The 24,173-nt window shown below is 41.9% G+C and overlaps 1 protein-coding gene across 3 annotated transcripts in view; it reads right to left on the bottom strand.

The window, feature by feature from the left end:
- arhgap12b (Rho GTPase activating protein 12b) overlaps window positions 1-24,173 on the bottom strand; it is a 248,580-nt gene that overhangs the window by 93,974 nt on the left and 130,433 nt on the right. For all 3 annotated transcript variants that reach the window (XM_085987657.1, XM_085987656.1, XM_085987658.1), the window contains exons 6-10: window positions 22,318-22,449; window positions 19,529-19,612; window positions 12,856-12,939; window positions 12,653-12,714; window positions 11,063-11,144 (exon numbers count right to left, since the gene is read on the bottom strand). In XM_085987657.1, coding sequence (XP_085843783.1) covers window positions 11,063-11,144; window positions 12,653-12,714; window positions 12,856-12,939; window positions 19,529-19,612; window positions 22,318-22,449 — 444 coding nt within the window. The remainder of the gene's footprint in view (window positions 1-11,062; window positions 11,145-12,652; window positions 12,715-12,855; window positions 12,940-19,528; window positions 19,613-22,317; window positions 22,450-24,173) is intronic.

Raw genomic sequence — 24,173 nt, 5'->3', positions numbered from 1 at the left:
GGGGGAGAAAGAGAGAGAGAGACTGGGGGGAGAAAAGAGAGAGACTGGGGGGAGAAAAGAGAGAGACTGGGGGGAGAAAAGAGAGAGACTGGGGGGAGAAAAGAGAGAGACTGGGGGGAGAAAAGAGAGAGACTGGGGGGAGAAAAGAGAGAGACTGGGGGGAGAAAAGAGAGAGACTGGGGGGAGAAGAGAGAGAGACTGGGGGGAGAAAAGAGAGAGACTGGGGGGAGAAAAGAGAGAGACTGGGGGGAGAAAAGAGAGAGACTGGGGGGAGAAAAGAGAGAGACTGGGGGGAGAAAAGAGAGAGACTGGGGGGAGAAAAGAGAGAGAGAGACTGGGGGGAGAAAAGAGAGAGACTGGGGGGAGAAAAGAGAGAGACTGGGGTATGACGAAATACATCTACTCAAACAGCGGATGTGGGTCTTTGCAAAAAACCTCATAAACACTGCCAAAAGACGCAGCCCTCCCACCCCCTCTACCATTGGGAGCCGTAACCCAAACAGGACCACCAATGTCCCCCACCCCCCTTTACAAAACCAACAACAGAACCCAAGACCCCCCTCTAGACCACAGACTGTAGACCAAGAACTGAGAAAGATCATGACGATGCTGAACAGCCTGATAGAAAGCCGGAGAAATTATTAATATTGTTATTTATCATTATCATTATTGTTATCTTATCAGTATTATTACTACTATTAGATAGATATATGTGCATGCCTCATGAAATTTATACTAAATCATCATTTAGCATTATAGAAAATAGTGTTTCCACACTCATCCCACAAAATAGGTCCATTTTATTTCGTTTTATTGAACTATATAAATGCGTTCTTTCCACATAAGCTGCTGGAATATCCAGGGCCTCCGCTCCTCAACTTTTGGGATGAAGAGTACAGACCCTGAATTCCTAAAAGCTATAAAAGACATTGATATAATTGTGTTAACAGAAACATGGTGCCAAAAGGACATGCCGACCCACTGTCCCCCAATGTACCATGAAATTATTGTGCCTTCAGTAAAGAACATTAAGACACGCAAGGGCAGAACCTCCGGGGGAATCCTGGTGTGGTATAAAGGAGAACTGAACAAACACATCTCACCGATAAAACAGGGAAAATCACACGTATGGCTAAAATTAGATAAAAATATAGGAATAGAAAAAAACGATGTTTACTTATGTGCGATCTACATACCTCCAATAGAATCGCCATATTTTGAAGAGGAGATATTTGACACTCTCCACATGGAAATCAGCCATTTCCAGGCCCAAGGAAAGGTGCTACTATGTGGGGACCTAAATGCAAGGACAGGATGTGAACCTGACTTCATAGACCCACAGGGCAACAACCATGTGTTTGGCCAGACCCCTCTATATGTCACACCAGCCATCGCAAACCGAAACAACCTCGATTGTGAAATAAATAAAAGCGGTAGGGAGGTAGTGCAACTCTGCCGAGCCTTAGGCCTGTACATAGTTAACGGTAGGTTCAGAGGGGACTCCTTAGGGAGACTCACATATTCCTCAACTCTTGGGTCTAGTGTGGTGGATTATACAATCACTGACCTGGACCCCTGCGATATCAACGCATTCACTGTCAGGCAGCAATCACCCCTCTCAGACCATAACCAAATAAATGTATACCTTAAACTTTCTGCCCAAACTACAGACACAAAAAAGGAACCCAGTAAGCTACATAAAATAAACCAGACATACAGATGGGCCCCAGACAGTGGAGATAAATTCATCACAGCACTAAATTCACCTGATCTCACAAGTAAAATTTCAAAATTTAAAGAAAATCTATATGAGATCACCAGAGATGGGGTAAACATGGCCATAGAGGATATAAATATGATCTTTCATGAGGCAGCTGTAAAAGCCGACCTCGTGAAACAGAAGAGGAAGAGTCACAAAAGACAAAATAAAAATAAGAAATGGTTTGACCACGAATGCAAAAATGCCAGAAAAGACCTGAGAAAAATATCAAACCAAAAGCATCGCCAACCAAACAATCCGGACCTACGTACTAGATACAATGAAACCCTCAAAAGATATAAACACACCATTAGGAACAAAACACAAAACTATACCCACAAAATACTAGAAGAAATTGAAAACTCCACCAACCCAAAACAATTCTGGGAAATGTGGAATAACCTGAGTACAACACAATTGCAAGCATTACCAATCCAAGATGGCGACATCTGGAGAACACATTTTGAAAACCTCTACAAAGACATCCCAATAAACGAAACAAACCCAAGTCAACATCAGGTCACAGAAAAACTCCACACATTAGAAGCAACAATCAAAGACAACCAAAACCCTCTAGACTCCCCAATCACATGGAAAGAAATGGCCACAAAAACAAAATCTCTCCACCTAAAGAAAGCCTGTGGCCCAGACAACATCAAAAATGAAATGCTCAAGTTCAGCAATATGGAGATGCAGGGTGCGGTACTCAAATTATTCAACATCATATTACGTTCAGGCTGTTTTCCCGATATCTGGTGCCAAGGACTAATCTCCCCCATATATAAAAGCGGAAACAAATCAGACCCAAATAACTACCGCGGCATCTGTGTCAACAGTTGTCTAGGGAAGTTATTCTGCAGTATTCTAAATAGTAGATTACTTGATTTTCTTAACAAACATAATATCCTCAGAAAAAACCAAATAGGCTTTCTTCCAAAACACCGCACCGCCGACCATATCTATACCCTTCACACCCTCATTGAAAAACATATACACCAAACAAAAAATGGGAAAATATTCGCCTGTTTCATCGACTTCAAGAAAGCCTTTGACTCTATATGGCACGAAGGGCTCTATTATAAACTTCTTCAATGTGGAATAGGGGGCAAAGTCTATGACCTTATTAAATCAATGTATCTGAAAAACAAATGCGGGGTCAAAATTGGAGACAAACGCACCGATTTCTTCACCCAGAGAAGAGGCGTCCGGCAGGGCTGCAATTTGAGCCCGACCCTGTTCAACATATACATAAATGAATTAGCAGACATGCTGGAGCAAAGCGAGTCACCAGGTCTCCGTCTCCTAGATGGAGAAGTGAAATCCCTGTTCTATGCGGACGACCTGGTTCTGCTGTCTCCCACAGAACAGGGATTACAGCAACAACTAGACCTACTCGACAAATACTGCCAAAATTGGGCCCTAACAGTAAATCTAAAGAAAACCAACATCATGATTTTTCAAAAAAGGCCCAGATGTCAGGAAAACAAATACCAGTTTACCCTCAGTGATACCACTATAGGACACACTATGAGCTACACCTACCTTGGTCTAACTATTACAGCATCAGGGAGCTTCAGCATAGCAGTGAATGCACTAAAAGAAAAAGCCCGAAGAGCCCTATATGCAATAAAAAGAAAATTCTACAACATCCAAATCCCAATCAAAATCTGGCTCAAAATATTTGACAGCATAATCCTGCCCATTGCACTGTACGGTAGTGAAGTATGGGGCCCGCTAAATCACCAAAGCTACACTAAATGGGAAAAACATACAATAGAAGCCCTACATGCAGAATTCTGCCGAAGCATCCTTCGCACCCAAAGGAAAACGCCAACAAATGCATGCAGAGCCGAACTAGGCAGATACCCACTGATAATAAACATCCAAAAACGAGCACTAAACTTCCTAAATCACCTCAAATCTAGCTCCCCAGACACCCTTCATTTCAAAGCCTTTCAGACCCAAGAGCTAAACCCAGAAAAGAGTCCCCTGAGTCAGCTGCTACGGAAACTAAGTACTCAGCCGGACCCTGACCAGCCCCAGACCAACACAGCCGCCCAAACACCAATCCGAGTGAACCAAATCATTAAAAAATGCAAAGAAACCTACCTGGAACATTGGAACAAAATAACCGAAAGCCAAAGCAGATTAGAATGTTACCGGGCCCTAAAAAGAGAATATAAACTGGCAGACTACCTCACGACCATCAGAGACACAAAACAGAGACAGACCCTCACCAGGTACAGACTAAGCGACCACCAACTGGAAATTGAAAAAGGCAGATACAAGAAATCCTGGCAGCCTAGAGAGAATAGAATATGCGATCAATGTCTGGCTGGCGAGGTTGAAACAGAAATGCATTTCCTCCTAAAATGCGAAAAATTCAACACATCAAGAAACATATTGTTCAACAAGCTAAGCCAAACAACCCCAGATTTCAAGGAATTGGATGATCTGTCAAAATTGAGATTAGTCCTAGGAGAAGGAGACAGACCATACCTTGGGGCCAAATATGTAACAACATGTCACAACCTGAGGACTGTTTAAAATTAAGACTGTTTAAAATTAATATTGAACGTACCAAATGAAGTAGAAAGACTGTTTAAAATTAATATTGTTTAAAAGTAATATTGTATGTACCCAACAAATGTCAAATCGATTGACACCTACAGAATGTTGGAAAACTGTACCTTTTTGCTATGTAAGCTTTGGCAATATGGTTCTCTGTAAACTTTCATGCCAATAAAGCATTTTAATTGGAAAAAATAATTGGACTGGGGGGAGAAAAGAGAGAGAGAGAGACTGGGGGGAGAAAAGAGAGAGAGAGAGACTGGGGGGAGAAAAGAGAGACTGGGGGGAGAAAAGAGAGAGAGAGAGACTGGGGGGAGAAAAGAGAGAGAGAGAGACTGGGGGGAGAAAAGAGAGAGAGACTGGGGGGGAGAAAAGAGAGAGAGAGAGACTGGGGGAGAAAGAGAGAGAGAGACTGGGGGAGAAAGAGAGAGAGAGACTGGGGGAGAAAGAGAGAGAGAGACTGGGGGAGAAAAGAGAGAGAGAGAGACTGGGGGGGAGAAAAGGAGAGACTGGGGGGAGAAAAGAGAGAGAGAGAGAGAGAGACTGGGGGGAGAAAGAGAGAGAGAGACTGGGGGGAGAAAAGAGAGAGAGAGAGACTGGGGGGAGAAAAGAGAGAGAGAGAGAAAACTTGAAAACACTACACAAAAAACAACACGACGATTTGGCCATTCAAAATGGGGACACATGGGTAGACCACTTTGAAAAATTATACCAGAAAAACACACTAAGACCAGAGCAACACCAAATGTGCAAAAAACTGGAAAAGCTAGAAATGGCCATAAAAGATAACCAAAACCCGCTAGACGCCATAATAACAGAAAAAGAACTTCTTGAAAAACTCAAGGACCTGCGACCAGGAAAAGCCTGCGGGACAGACGGCATACTAAACGAGATGATTAAACACACGGACAACAAAATGAAACTGGCTATCCTAAAACTCTTCAACTTGGTTCTGAGTGTCGGTTATTTCCCTGATATCTGGAACAAAGGACTCATAACGCCCATATACAAAAGTGGGGACAAAATCGACCCAAACAACTATCGAGGCATCTGTGTAAACAGTAACCTGGGGAAGGTATTCTGTAGCATCATAAACAAAAGATTTATAAACTTCCTTGAGGAGCATAATGTCTTGAGTAAAAGCCAAATTGGATTCCTGCCAAACTATAGAACATCCGATCATATCTTCACCCTACAGACCCTAATTGACAAACACGTTCACCATAACAAAAGCAAAATCTACGCATGCTTTGTAGATTTCCAGAAGGCTTTCGACTCCATCTGGCATGACGGTTTATTCCTGAAACTTATCGAAAGCGGGGTAGGAGGGAAAACATATGATGTAATTAAATCAATGTATACAAACAACAAATGTGCAGTTAAAATTGGAGACAAACAAACAAAATACTTCCCACAGGGGCGGGGGGTGACGCAGGGCTCGCCAATCTCACCGACACTCTTTAATATTTACATAAATGGATTGGCAAAACTACTTGAACAATCTACAGCACCCGGCCTCACCCTACATGAATCCAAGGTTAAATTCCTCCTCTATGCAGACGACCTGGTTCTGCTGTCACCAACTAAAGAGGGTCTACAGCAGAACCTGGACCTGCTGGAGTCGTACTGCCAGACTTGGGCCCTGACAATAAATCCCCAAAAAACCAAAGTCCTTGTGTTCCAGCAAAGATCCAAACATCAGGGACCCAAAATAAATTTCACAGTAGGAACAACCAAAATTGAACAAACCACTAACTACACATACTTGGGCTTAAAAATCAGTTCTACGGGAAACTTCAAACTGGCTGTGAATGAACTGAAAGAGAAAGCAAGAAGGGCTTTCTATGCCATCAAAAAATCAATCCAAATAGAAATCTCAATTAGCATTTGGCTCAAAATTTTCAAATCAGTAATTGAACCAATTGCACTCTATGGCAGTGAGGTATGGGGACTGCTAACTCACCAAGAATTCGCAAAATGGGACAAACACCCAATTGAGATCCTACATGCAGAATTCTGTAAAAGTATCCTCCGGACTCAAAGGAAAACAGTAAACAATGCATGCAGGGCGGAACTAGGCCAATATCCATTAATAATCACTATCCAAAAAAGAGCCACCAAATTTTGGAATCACCTACAAATGAGCAACCCCCAATGCTATCACTACGACGCCCTGAAATGCCAAGAGCTGACCATAAAGAAGAATACCCTCAGTCAACTAGTCCTGGGACTCAGTGAAGTAACTACTAACAATACTAACAATAACCAGCCCCAGGACAGTGACAGGGTAACACAAAGAATTCGACCCAACACAATCGTCGCTAAGCAAAAGGAAAAATACCTGACATATTGGGGAGAAACAACAAAAACCCAAAGCAAACTCAATTGCTACTTGGCCCTAAACAGACAATACAACATAGCTGATTACCTGACCATGGTAAAGAATAACAAACTGAGAAGAACCTTGACAAGGTACAGACTTAGCGAACATAGCCTAGCGATCGAAAAAGGCAGACACAGGCAGACCAGGCTGCCAAGAGAAGACAGGATATGCTCTCAATGCAGTCAGGGAGTAGTGGAGACAGAGATGCACTTCCTCACAGCCTGTGGAAAATATCAGGACATCAGGGAGAATTTCTACCAAAAATTCTCACAAATATGCCCTGATTTCAGAAATCTGAATGACAACCAAAAACTCCCATTCCTACTGGGAGAGGAGAGAAGCTGTGTAACACTGGCGGCACACTATGTTACAGCTTGCCATGAACAGAGGGACAACCAGTAAACTAAGAAAAGAATATATATAAACAATGCGAATGTATATTTATGCACTCAGGGATACACCTGTTTATACACTGTATGAATAGAACTGCGTTTATGTGCTAAACCATAAATGTATTTTGATGCTTTGGCAACATAAGATGTAACTTATCATGCCAATAAAGCGATTTGAATTGTGAATTGTGGGACAGGGAGGGAGAGTTCGCCGCCTTCCTTCCTTCGCAGGGGTCGATCAGGCCAGGCCAGAGGCGTTCCTCCCCTCTCTCTCTCTCCAGGCTAATCCCGAACTAAATCCAGCAGTCTCTCTCTCTCTCAATTTCACAATTCACAATTCAAATCGCTTTATTGGCATGATAAGTTACATCTTATGTTGCCAAAGCATCAAAATACATTTATGGTTGAGCACATAAACGCAGTTCTATTCATACAGTGTATAAACAGGTGTATCCCTGAGTGTATAAATATACATTCGCATTGTTTATATATATTCTTTTCTTAGTTTACTGGTTGTCCCTCTGTTCATGGCAAGCTGTAACATAGTGTGCCGCCAGTGTTACACAGCTTCTCTCCTCTCCCAGTAGGAATGGGAGTTTTTGGTTGTCATTCAGATTTCTGAAATCAGGGCATATTTGTGAGAATTTTTGGTAGAAATTCTCCCTGATGTCCTGATATTTTCCACAGGCTGTGAGGAAGTGCATCTCTGTCTCCACTACTCCCTGACTGCATTGAGAGCATATCCTGTCTTCTCTTGGCAGCCTGGTCTGCCTGTGTCTGCCTTTTTCGATCGCTAGGCTATGTTCGCTAAGTCTGTACCTTGTCAAGGTTCTTCTCAGTTTGTTATCCTTTACCATGGTCAGGTAATCAGCTATGTTGTATTGTCTGTTTAGGGCCAAGTAGCAATTGAGTTTGCTTTGGGTTTTTGTTGTTTCTCCCCAATATGTCAGGTATTTTTCCTTTTGCTTAGCGACGATTGTGTTGGGTCGAATTCTTTGTGTTACCCTGTCACTGTCCTGGGGCTGGTTATTGTTAGTATTGTTAGTAGTTACTTCACTGAGTCCCAGGACTAGTTGACTGAGGGTATTCTTCTTTATGGTCAGCTCTTGGCATTTCAGGGCGTCGTAGTGATAGCATTGGGGGTTGCTCATTTGTAGGTGATTCCAAAATTTGGTGGCTCTTTTTTGGATAGTGATTATTAATGGATATTGGCCTAGTTCCGCCCTGCATGCATTGTTTACTGTTTTCCTTTGAGTCCGGAGGATACTTTTACAGAATTCTGCATGTAGGATCTCAATTGGGTGTTTGTCCCATTTTGCGAATTCTTGGTGAGTTAGCAGTCCCCATACCTCACTGCCATAGAGTGCAATTGGTTCAATTACTGATTTGAAAATTTTGAGCCAAATGCTAATTGAGATTTCTATTTGGATTGATTTTTTGATGGCATAGAAAGCCCTTCTTGCTTTCTCTTTCAGTTCATTCACAGCCAGTTTGAAGTTTCCCGTAGAACTGATTTTTAAGCCCAAGTATGTGTAGTTAGTGGTTTGTTCAATTTTGGTTGTTCCTACTGTGAAATTTATTTTGGGTCCCTGATGTTTGGATCTTTGCTGGAACACAAGGACTTTGGTTTTTTGGGGATTTATTGTCAGGGCCCAAGTCTGGCAGTACGACTCCAGCAGGTCCAGGTTCTGCTGTAGACCCTCTTTAGTTGGTGACAGCAGAACCAGGTCGTCTGCATAGAGGAGGAATTTAACCTTGGATTCATGTAGGGTGAGGCCGGGTGCTGTAGATTGTTCAAGTAGTTTTGCCAATCCATTTATGTAAATATTAAAGAGTGTCGGTGAGATTGGCGAGCCCTGCGTCACCCCCCGCCCCTGTGGGAAGTATTTTGTTTGTTTGTCTCCAATTTTAACTGCACATTTGTTGTTTGTATACATTGATTTAATTACATCATATGTTTTCCCTCCTACCCCGCTTTCGATAAGTTTCAGGAATAAACCGTCATGCCAGATGGAGTCGAAAGCCTTCTGGAAATCTACAAAGCATGCGTAGATTTTGCTTTTGTTATGGTGAACGTGTTTGTCAATTAGGGTCTGTAGGGTGAAGATATGATCGGATGTTCTATAGTTTGGCAGGAATCCAATTTGGCTTTTACTCAAGACATTATGCTCCTCAAGGAAGTTTATAAATCTTTTGTTTATGATGCTACAGAATACCTTCCCCAGGTTACTGTTTACACAGATGCCTCGATAGTTGTTTGGGTCGATTTTGTCCCCACTTTTGTATATGGGCGTTATGAGTCCTTTGTTCCAGATATCAGGGAAATAACCGACACTCAGAACCAAGTTGAAGAGTTTTAGGATAGCCAGTTTCATTTTGTTGTCCGTGTGTTTAATCATCTCGTTTAGTATGCCGTCTGTCCCGCAGGCTTTTCCTGGTCGCAGGTCCTCCCTCTCCCCCCCCCTCCTCCCTCCCCCCCCCTCTCTCTTCCCCCCCCCTCTCTCCCCCCCCCCCTCTCTCTCCACCACCCCCCCCTCCTCCCTCTCTGTCCCTCCCTCCCCCTCTCTCTCTGCCTTTCCTCAGAGCCCGGACGCGGTGAGCCAAAGCCCCCGTGTGCCGATCAGCGCCTCAGGGCCGGCCGGTGCGCAGCCTAGCGCGTGAGGCCTGGCCGGACTCACCTTAGCTCAGGGCGTGAGGCCTGGCCGGACTCACCTTAGCTCAGGTCGCGCTCCGGGCCGACATTGACGCGCGCGCTGACTCCCGCCCCGCCAGCCTTTACTAAGATGGCGGCGATGGCTACGCTCGGCTCAGTCCCGCGCCGCCAGCCTTTACCAAGATGGTGGCGATCGCGGGGCAGGCCCAGCGGTGCCTAGCTCGGGTGTGGCTGGCGAGGAGAGGCCGAGGCTTCGAGGCCTGCAGGTGGGGTAACCCTCCAAGGTTGCGGCACCCGGCGGAGGTAGTGAGTCAAGAGGAAAAAAAAGGGTGAAAGGTAGGAAAATTAATCAGCTTAGAAAAAACACTTACAAATTAATTTACTTTTTTTAAAAACAATTTCCCCTCCACACACACAAAGTGGGAAAAATAAATCAATTGTTAGAAATCAAGATGGCGGCCACTCACCTCAGTTCAGAAGGATTAGGCCCCCCCCCCCCACCGTGATGCACCGATTGGTCAACCATCACGTCACTCAACTCTAATGAGCGGAATGTTGCCATTTTTTGAACCTTTTTTGTATACTGTCCGAACAATTTTTGTCTGACGCCTATTAGACTCCCCTAATGATAAGCTTTGTTTTGATATAACATATGTGTAAGTATGCTCTATAACTTTTGATTGTATAGCCAGACAGAAAGACCAACCGTTTTATATATATATATTAGATAGATAGATAGATAAATAAATAAATATAAATAAAATAACATGACTTGATTTAATTTACTTGCAAAAAAGACCACATAATAATGCATTTTTCAGGAGTGTGAATGAAAATTCCAGAAAACATTAATTAATTGCTTAACTGGCTGACCACAGGGTACAATCCAAAGTAATGAAAACCTAATCATTACTGGTCATTGAATCAGTGGTGTTTTTTTTTAATTCATAGCTTAAAAATTGGAATTGGCTCAACAAAAATAACTATTATGCAATGTACCAATGTAACAGTTTACAGTTATGCACCAAATGGCCAATAAAATTTCAAAATTGGTTTTAAATATAGTTACCTGTATTCACTAGTTATTATTATGCTTTTCAAAAATCCATAACTGAGAATGATAGGCGATCTAATGTGCTTATAGTATAATACATTGCTGGTGCATACTCTCATTGCTGTTATGGGGCTAATGTGATCTGAATAGTTTATAAACATTGTACTAACATTTCTCTGAACATCATTACTACAGTAGAAGGATACTGTGTATGTAATACATTATAAAACACGGCAGAAACATTTATTACCCAGCCACTTCCACTGCCTTGATTTTTGGCAAATAGCAGCGATGAACTTTGCAAGACTGTCCAAGATGATGTCCAATTCTTCCTAGAAGAAAATTTGTTAAAAGATATTCAAATATACAGAATTGTTCTTACAAAATTATATTTAAATAGCATATATTTAAACTTTAATATTCTAGGTGCAGCTTCAAAACTAATCTTCCCTGAATTATACTATATTATGTACATTAGAGTTGCAGATTTACATAGAATCAAATTAATTACTAAGCTAATATCAATAGTGAATAATTTTTATTCATCTTCAAATAGTTGCAATATGTGATGCTAGTGTTCCTTCAGTCCTATTTCAGAAACAGCGACTACTGCCCTTTTGACCAATCAAATCCCAGAATAATGTCAGTACCATTTCTGACTGATTGAGACAATACAGTTGTACAATTTCTTCAATTTCAATATTTAGCATTAGAACATTTCAGAATTTATTCTGCAGATGTATGCATTTTCTGTTATTTAGTGTTAGAATTGGAAATTAGCTAGTAGCGAGTTGGGTAACAAATTGGGAACATACTAAACTCCATATATGACTAGAGTTTAATCAGTTTTTCAGTGGGATGTTATACTTACCATCAGACAAGCATCATCAGAGGGATAAACACTATACAATTTGGGGGAAAAATTCAGTATCGCCCCGTTTGGGGCACCATCATCGGCTGTGCGCAAAGTTTAGCGCCTGGCGCTAATTATCGCTTCCGACGGCAAACTTGGCTTTTATCGCCCCTGGAGGTGATTGGAGTGCTAAATCAGGTGCTTCACACCTGTCTTAAGGCGCAAAGGCCGAGGAACGAGGCGCTACCTCAGAGCGCTGGCGAAGCTCATGTGATGTCAGTCAGCAATGGAACACAGACACACTGGCGCCGGCCAGTTCTTAAAGGGGAGGGTCGATCTTGCTCTCCGTCCACATGCTGCTCATTGCAGCCTTGAATCTCGGCCTGGAGAGAACTGTACATCAAATCTGCTGGAAAGAACAATGGAGAGGCCCAGGGAAAGAAGCTCAGAGTGCAGCCCCCACAGTCTCTTCTAAATCGATACAAGGAAGGGCAAATCAAAATGAACCTGCAAAGTGCTGCTCAGTACCCAAAACTCCTTCACACAGCGTGGAATCTCTCCAGAAGTCTCTCTCTCTCTCTCTCTCTGAATGCGTGGTGCAAAAATGTCACCAACAAAAAAAAGCAGGAAGCGGTCGCCTTTAAATAGCGCTCCCCTAGTCCCTTCCTGACTGCAAAACGCTCCCCTCAACCTGTCATTGCTAGCGGCAGGCAGTAAGGCAGGGGGCGCCATTCAATATCCGGTCCGGGGTACTGCGCACTCGACTGACGTCACGATCTGCCGGCGCAGGAGATCGTGGCGGTAGTGTTTAGCGCTGCCGCAAAATGTCTAGTTAATTTCGCGAGCAGCGCAAACATCGCCGCACCTGGGCGCTAGTTGCTTTGCGCCCCATTAGCGCCCTCTTAAGGCGCTAACGGGAGGCGCAAACCAACTGAATTTTTCCTCCTTTGAATTTTCAAACAAATTGCCCATGTCTCAAGTACTCACCTGACTTTCTTGCCATTCTCAGTGATCTTTGTTACATAAAGTAATCCATATTTTTCTGAAACCTGCAAAGAGAAGTTTATTTTTTTTATTGCAAGACAACAATAAGCAATAGAGTTGATTAGATGATTTCTAGTTTGGCCATTCATGAGAAATAATGATTAAATAATTTTAGACTCATTTTTTGCTACTGAAAGTATACTAACAGTTGTTGATGGCTGTGGATACTTTGGTGAGGAGGGTGGCTCATTATTGTTTTCATGGATTAGCTTTGGACTAGTTGCAGGCTCCTAAGAAAACAAAAAAAAAGTTGACAGTGTAACTTGTTTAAAGAAATACCATTAGCATCAAACCAGAAAGAGTGCTAAACACTATCAACCATTTAGTCTTAATGAATAATGCCAAACTAATAATTTAAAACAAAATCTAGTCATACTAAGTCAGGGCTGCTAAGTATGAATACACAAAAAATTGTAATCATTGTTGGGGAAGCACGCTAATATTAAAGATGAAGCCAGGGTTATTTAAAACAAAGGACTAAAACTGTTGCCAATTGCCAATCTCTACAATTATTTATCACCAAGCTTCATTCCTGCCCAGAACCACATCTCTTGTCATTCCAACAACCAGACATATTCAAATGACTATGAAAGTCTTGCTTTCGACCTCTCGTCCAAAACAGTCAAGCATAAGGCAAATGTCTTTCTTCTCTCTTCCAATTCAAAGTTTAAGTAGTCCAGGTAAGGTTCCATAATACTTCTGTTACGGTCAGCCTTATTACAGCCTAAATGGCTTGCAAATAATTTCCAAACACACTAACAACAGCAACTTGCCTTTACTGTAATAGTGAAGCCAGAGACTGAATAGTGATGGGAGAAGAATTCAGGGAGTTGACCAAAAGCAATGCTAAAGGAGGATTCTTTTGAAGGAAGGGAGAAAGGCAGTATGGTAAAGGATTCCAAAGAGTGGGGATAAGATGAATGACCAAATGTGGAGAGGGAGTTGGGGGTAGGGGGGTGGGATACGAAGGATGATAGAGTCACTGGAACTGAGGGCATGTGTTGACATGTAGGGGTGTAAGATGTTTTAGAAGTATGGAGTGAGAGGCTGTGGAGGAATCTAGATAACGACAAGGATTTTAAATTTGATCCACTGGGCTAAATGGAGCCACTGAAGGTTGCTGAGCCCAGAAGTGATAAAAGAGCAGGACTTAGAATGTGGGTAGCAAAGTTTTCAATGAATTGTAGTTCACGTAGTACGGAAATTGGGAGGCAGGCACAAGCGGGCCTGGAAGCGACAAAGTGGTGGGTAAGGATTTCCATGGCATTGATTGATAATGTTGCAAAAGCACAAATAGGCAGCATTTGCAGTGGCTAGGTTGTGGGGCTTGAAGCTTAGCTTAAGATCAAGCAGGATACTAAAGGTTCACATCATTGGGTTCAGAATTAGAAAGCATCTAAGAAGGGAGATGGAATCAGGTGCTAGGGTACAAAGCGTTTAGCAGGAGCTGAACAGGATGGCTTCAGCTTTGATGATATTATGTTGGAGAAAGTTCCTCTTCCACAATTTGATGCAGACAGGCAGTCACACAGCACAGTGCTGGGCATGGAATTGGTGGCAGAAAAGTAGAGCTTGGGTGGTGTCGGCATAAGTATGAAACTGAAATATGCCGATGGATGATATGAACCAGCAAATAGACAAGGAAATGAAAGGCACCAAGGAATATTCTCCACTTCCCTGGATGAGTGCAGCTCCAACAACACTATCCAGGACAAAGCAACCCGCTTGATTGGCACCCAATCCACCCCCTTAAACATTCACTCCCTCCACCACCGGCGCACTGTGGCTGCAGTGTATACCATCTACAAGATGTGTTGCAGCAACTCGCCAAGGCTTCTTCCGCAGCACCTCCCAAACCAGTGACCTCTATCACCTAGAAGGACAGGGGCAGCAGGTCCTCCAAGTCAAACACCAACCGGACTTGGAAATATATCGCTGTTCCTTCATCGCCGCTGGGTCAAAATTCTGGAACTCCCTCCCTAACAGCACTGTGGGAGTACCTTCATCATCCGGACTGCAGCAGTTCAAGGCGGTAGCTCACCACCACCTTCTCGAGGGCAATTAAGGATGGGCAATAAATGCTGGCCTTGGCAGCGACGCCCACATCCTGTGAATTAATTTTTAAAAAAGAGATCTTGGGAGGCACTGAAATGACTGCAGCAGCAAGAGGAGAAGGGAGAAGCAATCGTAGCTGATGTGATACCTGTGGTGGGGCAGGCAGAAGTGTAACCAAGGGAGGACAGTGCAGTGGTGGCGAACCACAGAGGAGAGATATATAGAGGATGGGGTGCTTGACCACGTTGACTACTGCAAAGAGGTCAAGAAAGTAGCGTAGCATGGTTGCAATCAGAAAGAATGGCCTTGGTGACAAGACTGAAGTTAATTCAAACAAGAAGTGGCATGGGAGCTCAGTGCTGTCAACATATTCGAGGACCTTGGAGACGGCGCTGGTGGTCTTTGGGACAATGTCAGCACCAACATGCCGAGGAGAGGTAGCTATTTGGTAAGGAGCTGGGTCGAGAGGAAAGTGAGGGCACAATAGGTGAGTTTCATAGAAGCCAAGAGTTTGGTGAGGACAGTGGTGAGGGGGCTAGATGTAGGAGAACCAGAATGTTATAGCATAGAAACGGGCTATTGGATCTATCCTGTCTGCCCTGGTGTTTTTCTCTGAGTCAACTAGTCAACCTATTGCCTAATTCTCATTTCAAAGACTGTATGAACTCTGTTTCAACGTTTGTGGCAAAGAATTCTATATTCTATTCACCATTTGTACAAAGAATTTTTTCTAACCTCCCATTTCACTGATTTTATGGGCATCTTACATTTGTGCGCACTTGTTATTCTTGTCCACGTGAAACAATTACTTATCATAACCCTTCATAATCTTGAAGACATCCAGCAGATCACCCTTTAATCTTTTCAGTTTGAGTGAAAAATAGCCTGAACTATTCAAGTCTCTCTTCATAATTATAACCCCTAATAACATTGTAGTGAATGTATGCTGCACCTTTCTCATTGCTTTTATTTCCTACACTGGTATGCTGAAAACTATACACACAAAACTCCAACTGCAGCCTAAGATCTTGCATAAGTCCAAAATTACCTCCCTGCATTTGTAATCTATGCCTACTAGACACAAAATAAAGGATTATGTTTGCCTTTTTTTATTACCTTGTCACACCTTTGTGTGTTTGCACGCCAAGGTCCTGCTGCTCCTCCCTTTAAAATGTTACCAGTTAAGATGCATTTTCTTTCCCTATTATTTCCAAAATAGATCACTTCACACTTTTCTACATTTTTTACTTGTTCTTAGGATTTGGGTGACGCAAGCAAGGCTGCAATTATTGCCCATTCCTAATTGCCTTAAGAAGATAGTAGTTGCCCTCTCCTTGAACTGTTGCAGTCCTTATAGTGATGGTGCTCCCACACTGTGAATTCCAGGATTCTAACTAAGTCAGGAGTGTGTGACTTGGAGGGGAACTTGGAGGTGATGGTGCTTCCTCAGCATTCCTACTCTTGTTCTTCTTGGTGGTTAGAGGTCACGGGGCAAAGAGGTGTTGTTGAAGCAACCTTGGTAAGTTACTGCAATACATCCTGTAGATCATATACAATGGAGCCACAGTGCCCTGGTGGTGGAGGGGTGGATATTCAGTTCAGTGGCAGGGACAACCACAACAATCTTCCTTTGCATCATGCAGGACTTCAACCATTAGAGGGTTTTCCCTTTGACCCCCGCTGAATCCAATGGCAGCAACACCAATCAAGGGAACTGCTCCGTCCTGGATGGTGTTGAGCTTCTTGAATGTTGTTGCAGCTGTACCATCCAGGCGAGTGGTGAGTATTTTATCACACTCCTGATGAGCCTCGTCTGAGATTGCTCTTACCCTCCAAAATAATTCTCGAGTAGTAGTCATGGAAAGGGAAGTTGTTTGAAAGATATTGCTCAAGGTCAACAAGCTAGATCTAAGTGACCAGGCCAGTAATGGACCAGGTGTGTTCAAGGTTATCACCATCAGATATATGGCTATGTCAGTGGGGATTGTACTAGGAAGACAAAGGGGTGGGGAACCATTAGGAACTTGGAGGGAATAAGGCAATTAAAGGCAAGGTAGCCATTGAGCAGGTCAATACATACAGTGGTGTCCTGGTGGATGGAGGGTCAAAGTAGAGAAGGTTGGATGCTTGAGATGCAGTTGCAGAGAGAACTGGAGATGAGTACTAATTTCTCCAGGGATAGAGAGTGATGATAAAGGGTTTGGAGGCCACTGTGAAGATATGGATGTTGAGCGAAATAAAGAAGTGATCAGAGATGTCCTCGTTAGTGATGGAAACCTTGCAAATGGCTAAACTCATGAGATAGTGAGGTCAAGGGAATTACGAAGAGTATGGCTGGTCGAGCTGCTGTGTTGGGTGAGGCTGAGTGAGGACAGGAGTGTTGAGAAATTGGGGAAGGACTAGGAGATTTATAGACGAAGACTGAAATCACTAAGAATGAGGAGTCACTTCTGACAATGAAGTTTCATGGGGAATTGGGGGATGGTAATTCAATGACTTTGAAAGAAAGTGAGTTGTAAGAGGATAGGTTGAGATGGGACCTCAGGTGACAGCCATGCTGCTGATGCAATGTCTTGCATAGGGAACGTGTAGCCAGGCAAGGCGGCCTCAGTGAGGAAGGAATGAATCACCATCTGCAACTCAAATTTCGATCAAGCCAATGCATTACTTGCAAGTTATGAAGTTAAAGGAAAACTGGATTATAATGCATTCAATTCTACTTCATTTTGCTTGACAGCTCAAAATTGCAAGAAGTGAATTTACAGTAACCTCTACAATGAAGTGCACAGTAAATTAATTCTAAGTACAATTATTTTCTGATCAAATCACTTGTAAAGTATATCATGATGACCATACAGTTGCATTATAATAAAGAGTTAGATAGAAGTTTATTTTATTTTGCTGGAATCTGAAAATTACATAACTATACAAATTGTTGACACGAAGAAAAATGTATGATTATTATTTATAAAGGAGTAAATAACCCAAGAACGAATCAACTCAACTTCAAATAAGACTGTAAAGCTTGTTTTAAAAAAAGCATAAATTAGCTATTACAGTACTATAGATAATGCAGCACAACCTGGACATCAAGGATTAATTTCTACACGCTCCAGCACAATTCTAATTACCATGCACAGGAATGGCACATATAAATGCTATGCAATGACGTAATGGCCTAGATTTTGTGTGGGTAATGATGGCGAACTGTTATTACCCCTCCGAAACTGACCGCAGCTTCAGGATTTAGCACACTTGCATCTGAACGCTGAAATCCTGAAGTTAATAATAATTCTTAATAATTCAACTTTATTGTCATTGTACAATGCACAAGTACATGAACAACGAAATGTGATCTTGCAAGCTCCCATGAGTCCAGTACAAATAACATTAACATTAAACGTAAATAGCACCGTCCTGGGAGAAGCAAAGCCGCTGCGTCTGTGCGCGCCGCCATTCCATTTCCACCATTCACTGCTCTCCCACCCCCCCCCCCCCCCCCCCACCCCCCCCCCCCACCCCCCCCCCCCCCCCCACCCCCCCCCCCCAAAGCACCGGCAATCAATGAAATCAGTGGAACTGATGAAAACTTGGGCTTTTCTGTGCTAATATCGCTGTTAAATACCCCATTAAATGTTAAGCCTTGTTGGAATAGGTGTAACTACTGTAGAAATGCAAGTCTTTCTTTTCTTTTTTCTTTGAACTGGGGTTTTAACAGCACATTGACTGCTAAACAAACGTTCTGGTCACGAAAAACTAACTTTTATATCTGTGGAGTGTCAAATTTGTCCATTATGATAAAAATTACAATAAAAAAACTTTTAAAAAAAATTATTTTTTTAAAGTTTGTTTGATATTTCAGATTCTACCTTACCTAAGTCCCAATCCTTATTTTGCACTCTAACATTTTTAAAAAGTGCAGATAAAAGCTGCTTTTCATTTCCTGGTTTGCTATCTGTGAGAATTCTTCAATGTGATTGGTTGCTTAGACAGCTTGTTGACGTCACTGTAGCTCTTCGCTGGGGATTCCCATTACACTGCACTACAATCAATTGCATATCGAGAAAGGCAAACGTCTCGCCACAGAGATCGCGAGATCTCTGTGGGCAGCTTTCTTTGAGGCCAGGGGCGAGCGCCTTAGCTTCGTCGCTGACTGCAAATCACAAACCATTAACTCAAAACTTGCTGGAATTCCTACATTTTACTAGAACATAGTCAGGAATCAGGGGAAATACATGAATTTCATTCTCATATACAAATGCTTTCAAATGCAATGTGTCCCCAATAGCAAAACGAAGTTAGCCTCAAGCACAAAGCACACCTTTAACATTCTCCTGTACGCTTAGTTCATAAAACTTACACAACTGCTACATCGATGACATTCCTGCTTTACAAACAGAAAAAACACCAACTTGATTGGCATAGCGTGCAACAATAACTTACCTACCTAGCAAGAAATTTAAACTGAAATACTCATTGCAGTAATAACATATATATTGCAATGAACTGCAGAAATCAGGTCTCTAGATTTAATCACCTCAAATCATAGTGAGAAATATCCAATCACAATGTAAACACCGGATCAAACAGAAGAGCCCTCAAGTGTTGAAAGCTTATTTGTAATAAAGTGCTATGAGTAAAAAGGCATTAATCTTAAGACTAGCTCTAATCAAAAATTATAGTTAATACAAATTTAAGTGATATATTTGCACTTAGATAAAAGGAAAATAGTTTGATGCTATTTCATTATATTAAAATACTAACTTGATCAGGATGCTGCGAAAACAAATACGTTGATGGAGCACAGAGATGTTCAGAGGAATTGCGCTTGTGCTTTTTTGAAGTGAACTGGAAAAATCACAATGTTTCTCATTGGTTACTCATATATTCTTGGTTACCCATATATCCTCAGTTTACTGAGACAATACTGATTTACAAGTTCAAAAAGAATTTGGATCTTTGTCAAATAAACTTAAATATAGAATTGATAACGACTCTAGTCATTACTGAAGTCAATCACTATACAGCATTTGGTTTTTTTCCGTGTTTGATCTCTATCAGTTTATAAATTTTTTAATGATTTGTAATAATGAATTATTTAGTCATAGGCATTATAAAATACTTTTTTTCCCTATAAGATTAAAATCCTTCGGTGGGGAAAAAACAGCCATTTTCTCCGATCATAACTGGAAATTATGAAAGATATACAACTGTAAAACAGTACTTTGGCAAACTGATTTACTACTTTTAATTAGAAGTACAGGAAACTTTGGTTTATCCGGAGGTTGTATGGCCGGAAACTTTGCTCTAACGGCAGAAATCAGCAGCCGTTTTAGTTCGTTTTTTTTTCTTCTCCTCGCATTCTGTTAACAGGCAGGCTCTGGAAAGCATCTTTGTAGCTTCGCAACAGCTTCAGAGACGCTTCAAGGTACGGGCCGAGTGTTTACGAGCTGTTGTTGAGCAACAGTGTTTGTTGTCAAATACGGAGATTTTCATCTCCGTATGCTTCAACGTTGACTTTGCATGTCCGGCACTTTTGATAGATCGGCAACACGCCGGTGCCGGATATCAGAACTTTTCCTGTATAGGAGTAATACTACAGAATTTTTTCTCTCTTCTTGCACCCCCTTTAAAACTGTACCATTTGGCATGTATTGTCTCTCTTCGTTCTTCCTATCAAATTGTATCACTTCACACTTTTCTGCACTGAATTTCATCTGCCATGTGTCCGGCCATTCCACCAGCCTCAGTATTGACTATCCCTCCCAATTTGGTGTCATCCGCAAATTTAGAAATTGTGTTTGATTCCAAAGTCTAAATCATTGATATAAATTGTGAACAACAGTTGTCCCAGCACTGATCCTTGTGGGACCCCCACTTCCCACCTTTTGCCACTCAGAATAGCTACCCTTTACCCCTACTCTCTGCTTTCTGTCTTTTAGCTCGCCAGCTATCCATTCTGCTACTTTAACCTGACTCTGCATGCGCTGATCTTATTCATTAGTTTATTAGGTGGTACCTTATTGAAAGCCTTTTGGAAATCTAGATATATTACTCTTGTCTACTCTATCTGTTACCTCTTCAAAGAATTCAATGAGGTTGGTCAAGCAAGACTTTTCCTTTTGAAATCCATGTTGACTATTCACTATTATATCTTTGGTTTCTAGATGTCCTTTAGTAGGGATTCCATTATTTTTCCTACTACCGATATTAAGCTGACTAGTCTATAGTTCCCAATTCTGGTCCCTAGTTGGCCTGACAACCCTTTTACTGTTAATTAACCTATAGAAGACCTTTGGTTTTCCTTTTATGTCAGCCACCAATCTATTCTCGTACTGTCTCGTTGCCCCTCTTATTTCTTTTTTCACTTCTCCTCTGTACTTTTTATATTCAGCATGATTCTCCCGTGTATTATGAAGCTGACATCGATCATACGCCCCCTTTTTCTGCTTCATCCTACTCTCCAACTCCTTCGTCATCCAGGGAGCTCTGGCTTTGGTTGCCCTCCCTTTCCCTCTTGTGGGAATGAATCTAGACTGTACCCGAACCATCTCCTCTCTAAAGGCCGCCCATTGCTCCATTACATTTCGGCCTGCGAGTCTTTGACTCCAATTTACCCGGGCCAGATCCCTCCTCAATTTGCTGAAATTAGCCCTCCTCCAGTTAATATTTTTATTCTAGATTGCTCCTTGTCCTTCTCCCTAAACCTTATGATTCTATGATCTCTATTCCCAAGATGTTCCCAGACTGTGACATTCTCCACTTGACTCACTTCATTCCCCAGGACTAGATCCAGCAATGCCTCGTTCCGCATTGGGCAGGAAACATACTGATCCAGAAAATTCTCCTGAACACACTTCAGAAATTCCTCCCCTTCTCTGCCCTTTACACAATCACTGCCCCATTCAATATTGGGGTAGTTGTAGTCTCCCATTATCACTACTTTACAGTTCTTGTACCTCTCAGTAATTTCTTTGCAAATCTGCTCCTCTATCTTCTTCCCACTATTTGGTGGCCTATAAAATACACCAAGTAGCTTAATAGCTTCTTTATTGTTTCTTAACTCCAACCAAATAGATTCTGTTCCCTCTAGGACATTCTCTCTCTCTAGCACTGTAATAAATTCTGATGAAAGGTCATCGACCTGAAACATTAACTGATTCTCTCTCCACAGATGCTGCCTGGCCTGCTGAGTGTTTCCAATATTTTGTGTTTTTAAATTCAGATTTCTAGCATCCACAGTATCTTGCTTTTGTATTAAAATATTTCTGCCTAAATCACAGGATAGATGAAAAAATCCTTTATATAGTGCTTTATCATATCCTTCTGACATCTCTAAGTGCTTCACAAAGTGCAGTCACTATTACTATGTCAGCAAACGTGGCAATAAATATGCACACAACAATGCTCCACAGACAGCAATCTAAGTACATTATAAAGAGTCAGCATTCTGATTTAACCACCATGTTATGTTAACAACAGCAATTTTATGTACTAGCCATAAAGAATTATAGCTTATTTAACAGGGTACGATTTAAGGTGCAATTTCCTACCTTTTCAAGGTCCAATTGCCCAACTCCATACGTGCTATGTCGCCAATTTGTCAATACTAAAGGTTCAGCTGGTTTCCTGTCCAAGCTTCTGCTTTTACTAACAACATCTTGTTGTTTTGCTGAGATGTTGTACTATTAATAAAAAAAAAAATTACAATGCAAACATGCATGCCAATCTACCAAAACTAGCAAAAGCTGACTAACAGCTTCAATAAATCTGACACAGACAGAAAAATGTTAACTCAAAAATGGCCTCTAATATAGGCCTACGACATGTGGGAAAAAATGATTATACTGAAGGTGCAGAGAGCCATCAGATGCCTGTTGTAACTTAGCCTATCTCTCCTGCTACCATTGTGTGCTCAGTGTCCAGGAAGCAGCTACATCTGGTGGGAAGAGAGACGTCTCCCTACAGCTGGAAACAGCTCTGGGGCAGGAGGCAGTCTTGTGCAGGTGCTGCATCCATCTCCCCATAACGCACAGCCAGCCAGTCCTCTCTGGCGCTTGTAGAATGCTTTCTGCATGTGCTCACAGATCAGCTGGAACAGACGACACTGGCAGCATTGCCCGCCATACCCCTTCTACTGCACTTTCAAGTTGCGAGTCCTGCAGTGCTAACACTAAGGGGACCAGGGAGACTTCACCATTAGCAGGCTTTTTTCTCTGCTTTTGACCCACTCGGTATCAGCTTCCATATCTTGCAGCAGAGACACAAATAATGCGTGCAGAGATCCCAATGTCTCACCTCACCCACTACAAAAATCCTTCCCTTAGACCCCCAAAATCTCATTAATTCACATCAACCAAACAACAATTTAACTTTTAAGTTATAGCCTTTGCCTTATCTATAGCATTACAAAATGGGCTGCAATGGCTTATATGGCGACCTCTGCAAAGTGTGGGATGTTTGAATCCCCAGGCAAATGTGGACAAATAGACACTGATTGCGTAAAACACTTACACTTGGAATGCATGGTAGTGTCTTGTTTTTTTAGGTCATGGCCCTTCAACTAGGCTACTCAATAGAAAAAAAAGTTAAAATATATGGCATATACGGTTTAATAAAATAAATTTATCTTCCTGCTAAAAAAAAAACTTAAATACGGTTTTAAGTAGAGTCCAAATCATGAGTTTTACAATATATCTTTTTGCTTCCGTTCTTAAAAGTACAATCAGCCTCTAGCTACAGGCTTTTTCCAAAGGAGACTCATAAACTAACAGTTCAAATGTAATATTTGAAAGCAACTTAAGGAATTCCATTCACATGAAGCAGGTATTAAATTATGCACATCTGGTTCTTTGTGCGTCAGTCCTGCACTACCCCATCTGCACAGCAGGAGCCTGGCTGCGCTGCACTTGAATTGGTAAACATGAGAATCAATGGCGAAAAATTCGAACGGGAATAAGAATAAGAGGGAAGGGAACACAAGCACAGGATGTTTGAATCCTTGCTGAGCTGCATCAGCAAAAATGGACAAGTTCACACTGGGTCTGAAACAGTCAATGTCTACATAAAAATGTATGAAACAATACTGCTTACTAAGCTGTCTATTCGATTCCTGTAGCGTACTGTTAGTCTTACAATCTCCTGCAATAAAGTACTGCACTATATTGCTCGGCTTCATAGAATAGTCATTAAGTCCAAAGCATGAAGAGAAATGTGAAGTAGGATATTTTGGGGGAAAATAGAATAATGAAAGTGACTAGACTTTTAAGAGTGAATAAAGAGATCTAGGTACATAGATCTTTAAAGATAGGAGTTCAGGTTAGAAAGGGCCACAAACAGGGTAAATGAGATTCTAGTGTTAATGCATAGTGGGAAGCGACGGCTAAATCGTCTCCCATAAACTCTCCTT

The sequence above is a fragment of the Somniosus microcephalus genome, chromosome 5 (assembly GCF_052327205.1).
Source record: "Somniosus microcephalus isolate GS21.2 chromosome 5, FLI_Smic_1.0, whole genome shotgun sequence".
In the NCBI taxonomy this organism is placed as follows: Eukaryota; Metazoa; Chordata; class Chondrichthyes; order Squaliformes; family Somniosidae; genus Somniosus; species Somniosus microcephalus.
This window is presented reverse-complemented; position numbering and strand designations above follow the sequence as displayed.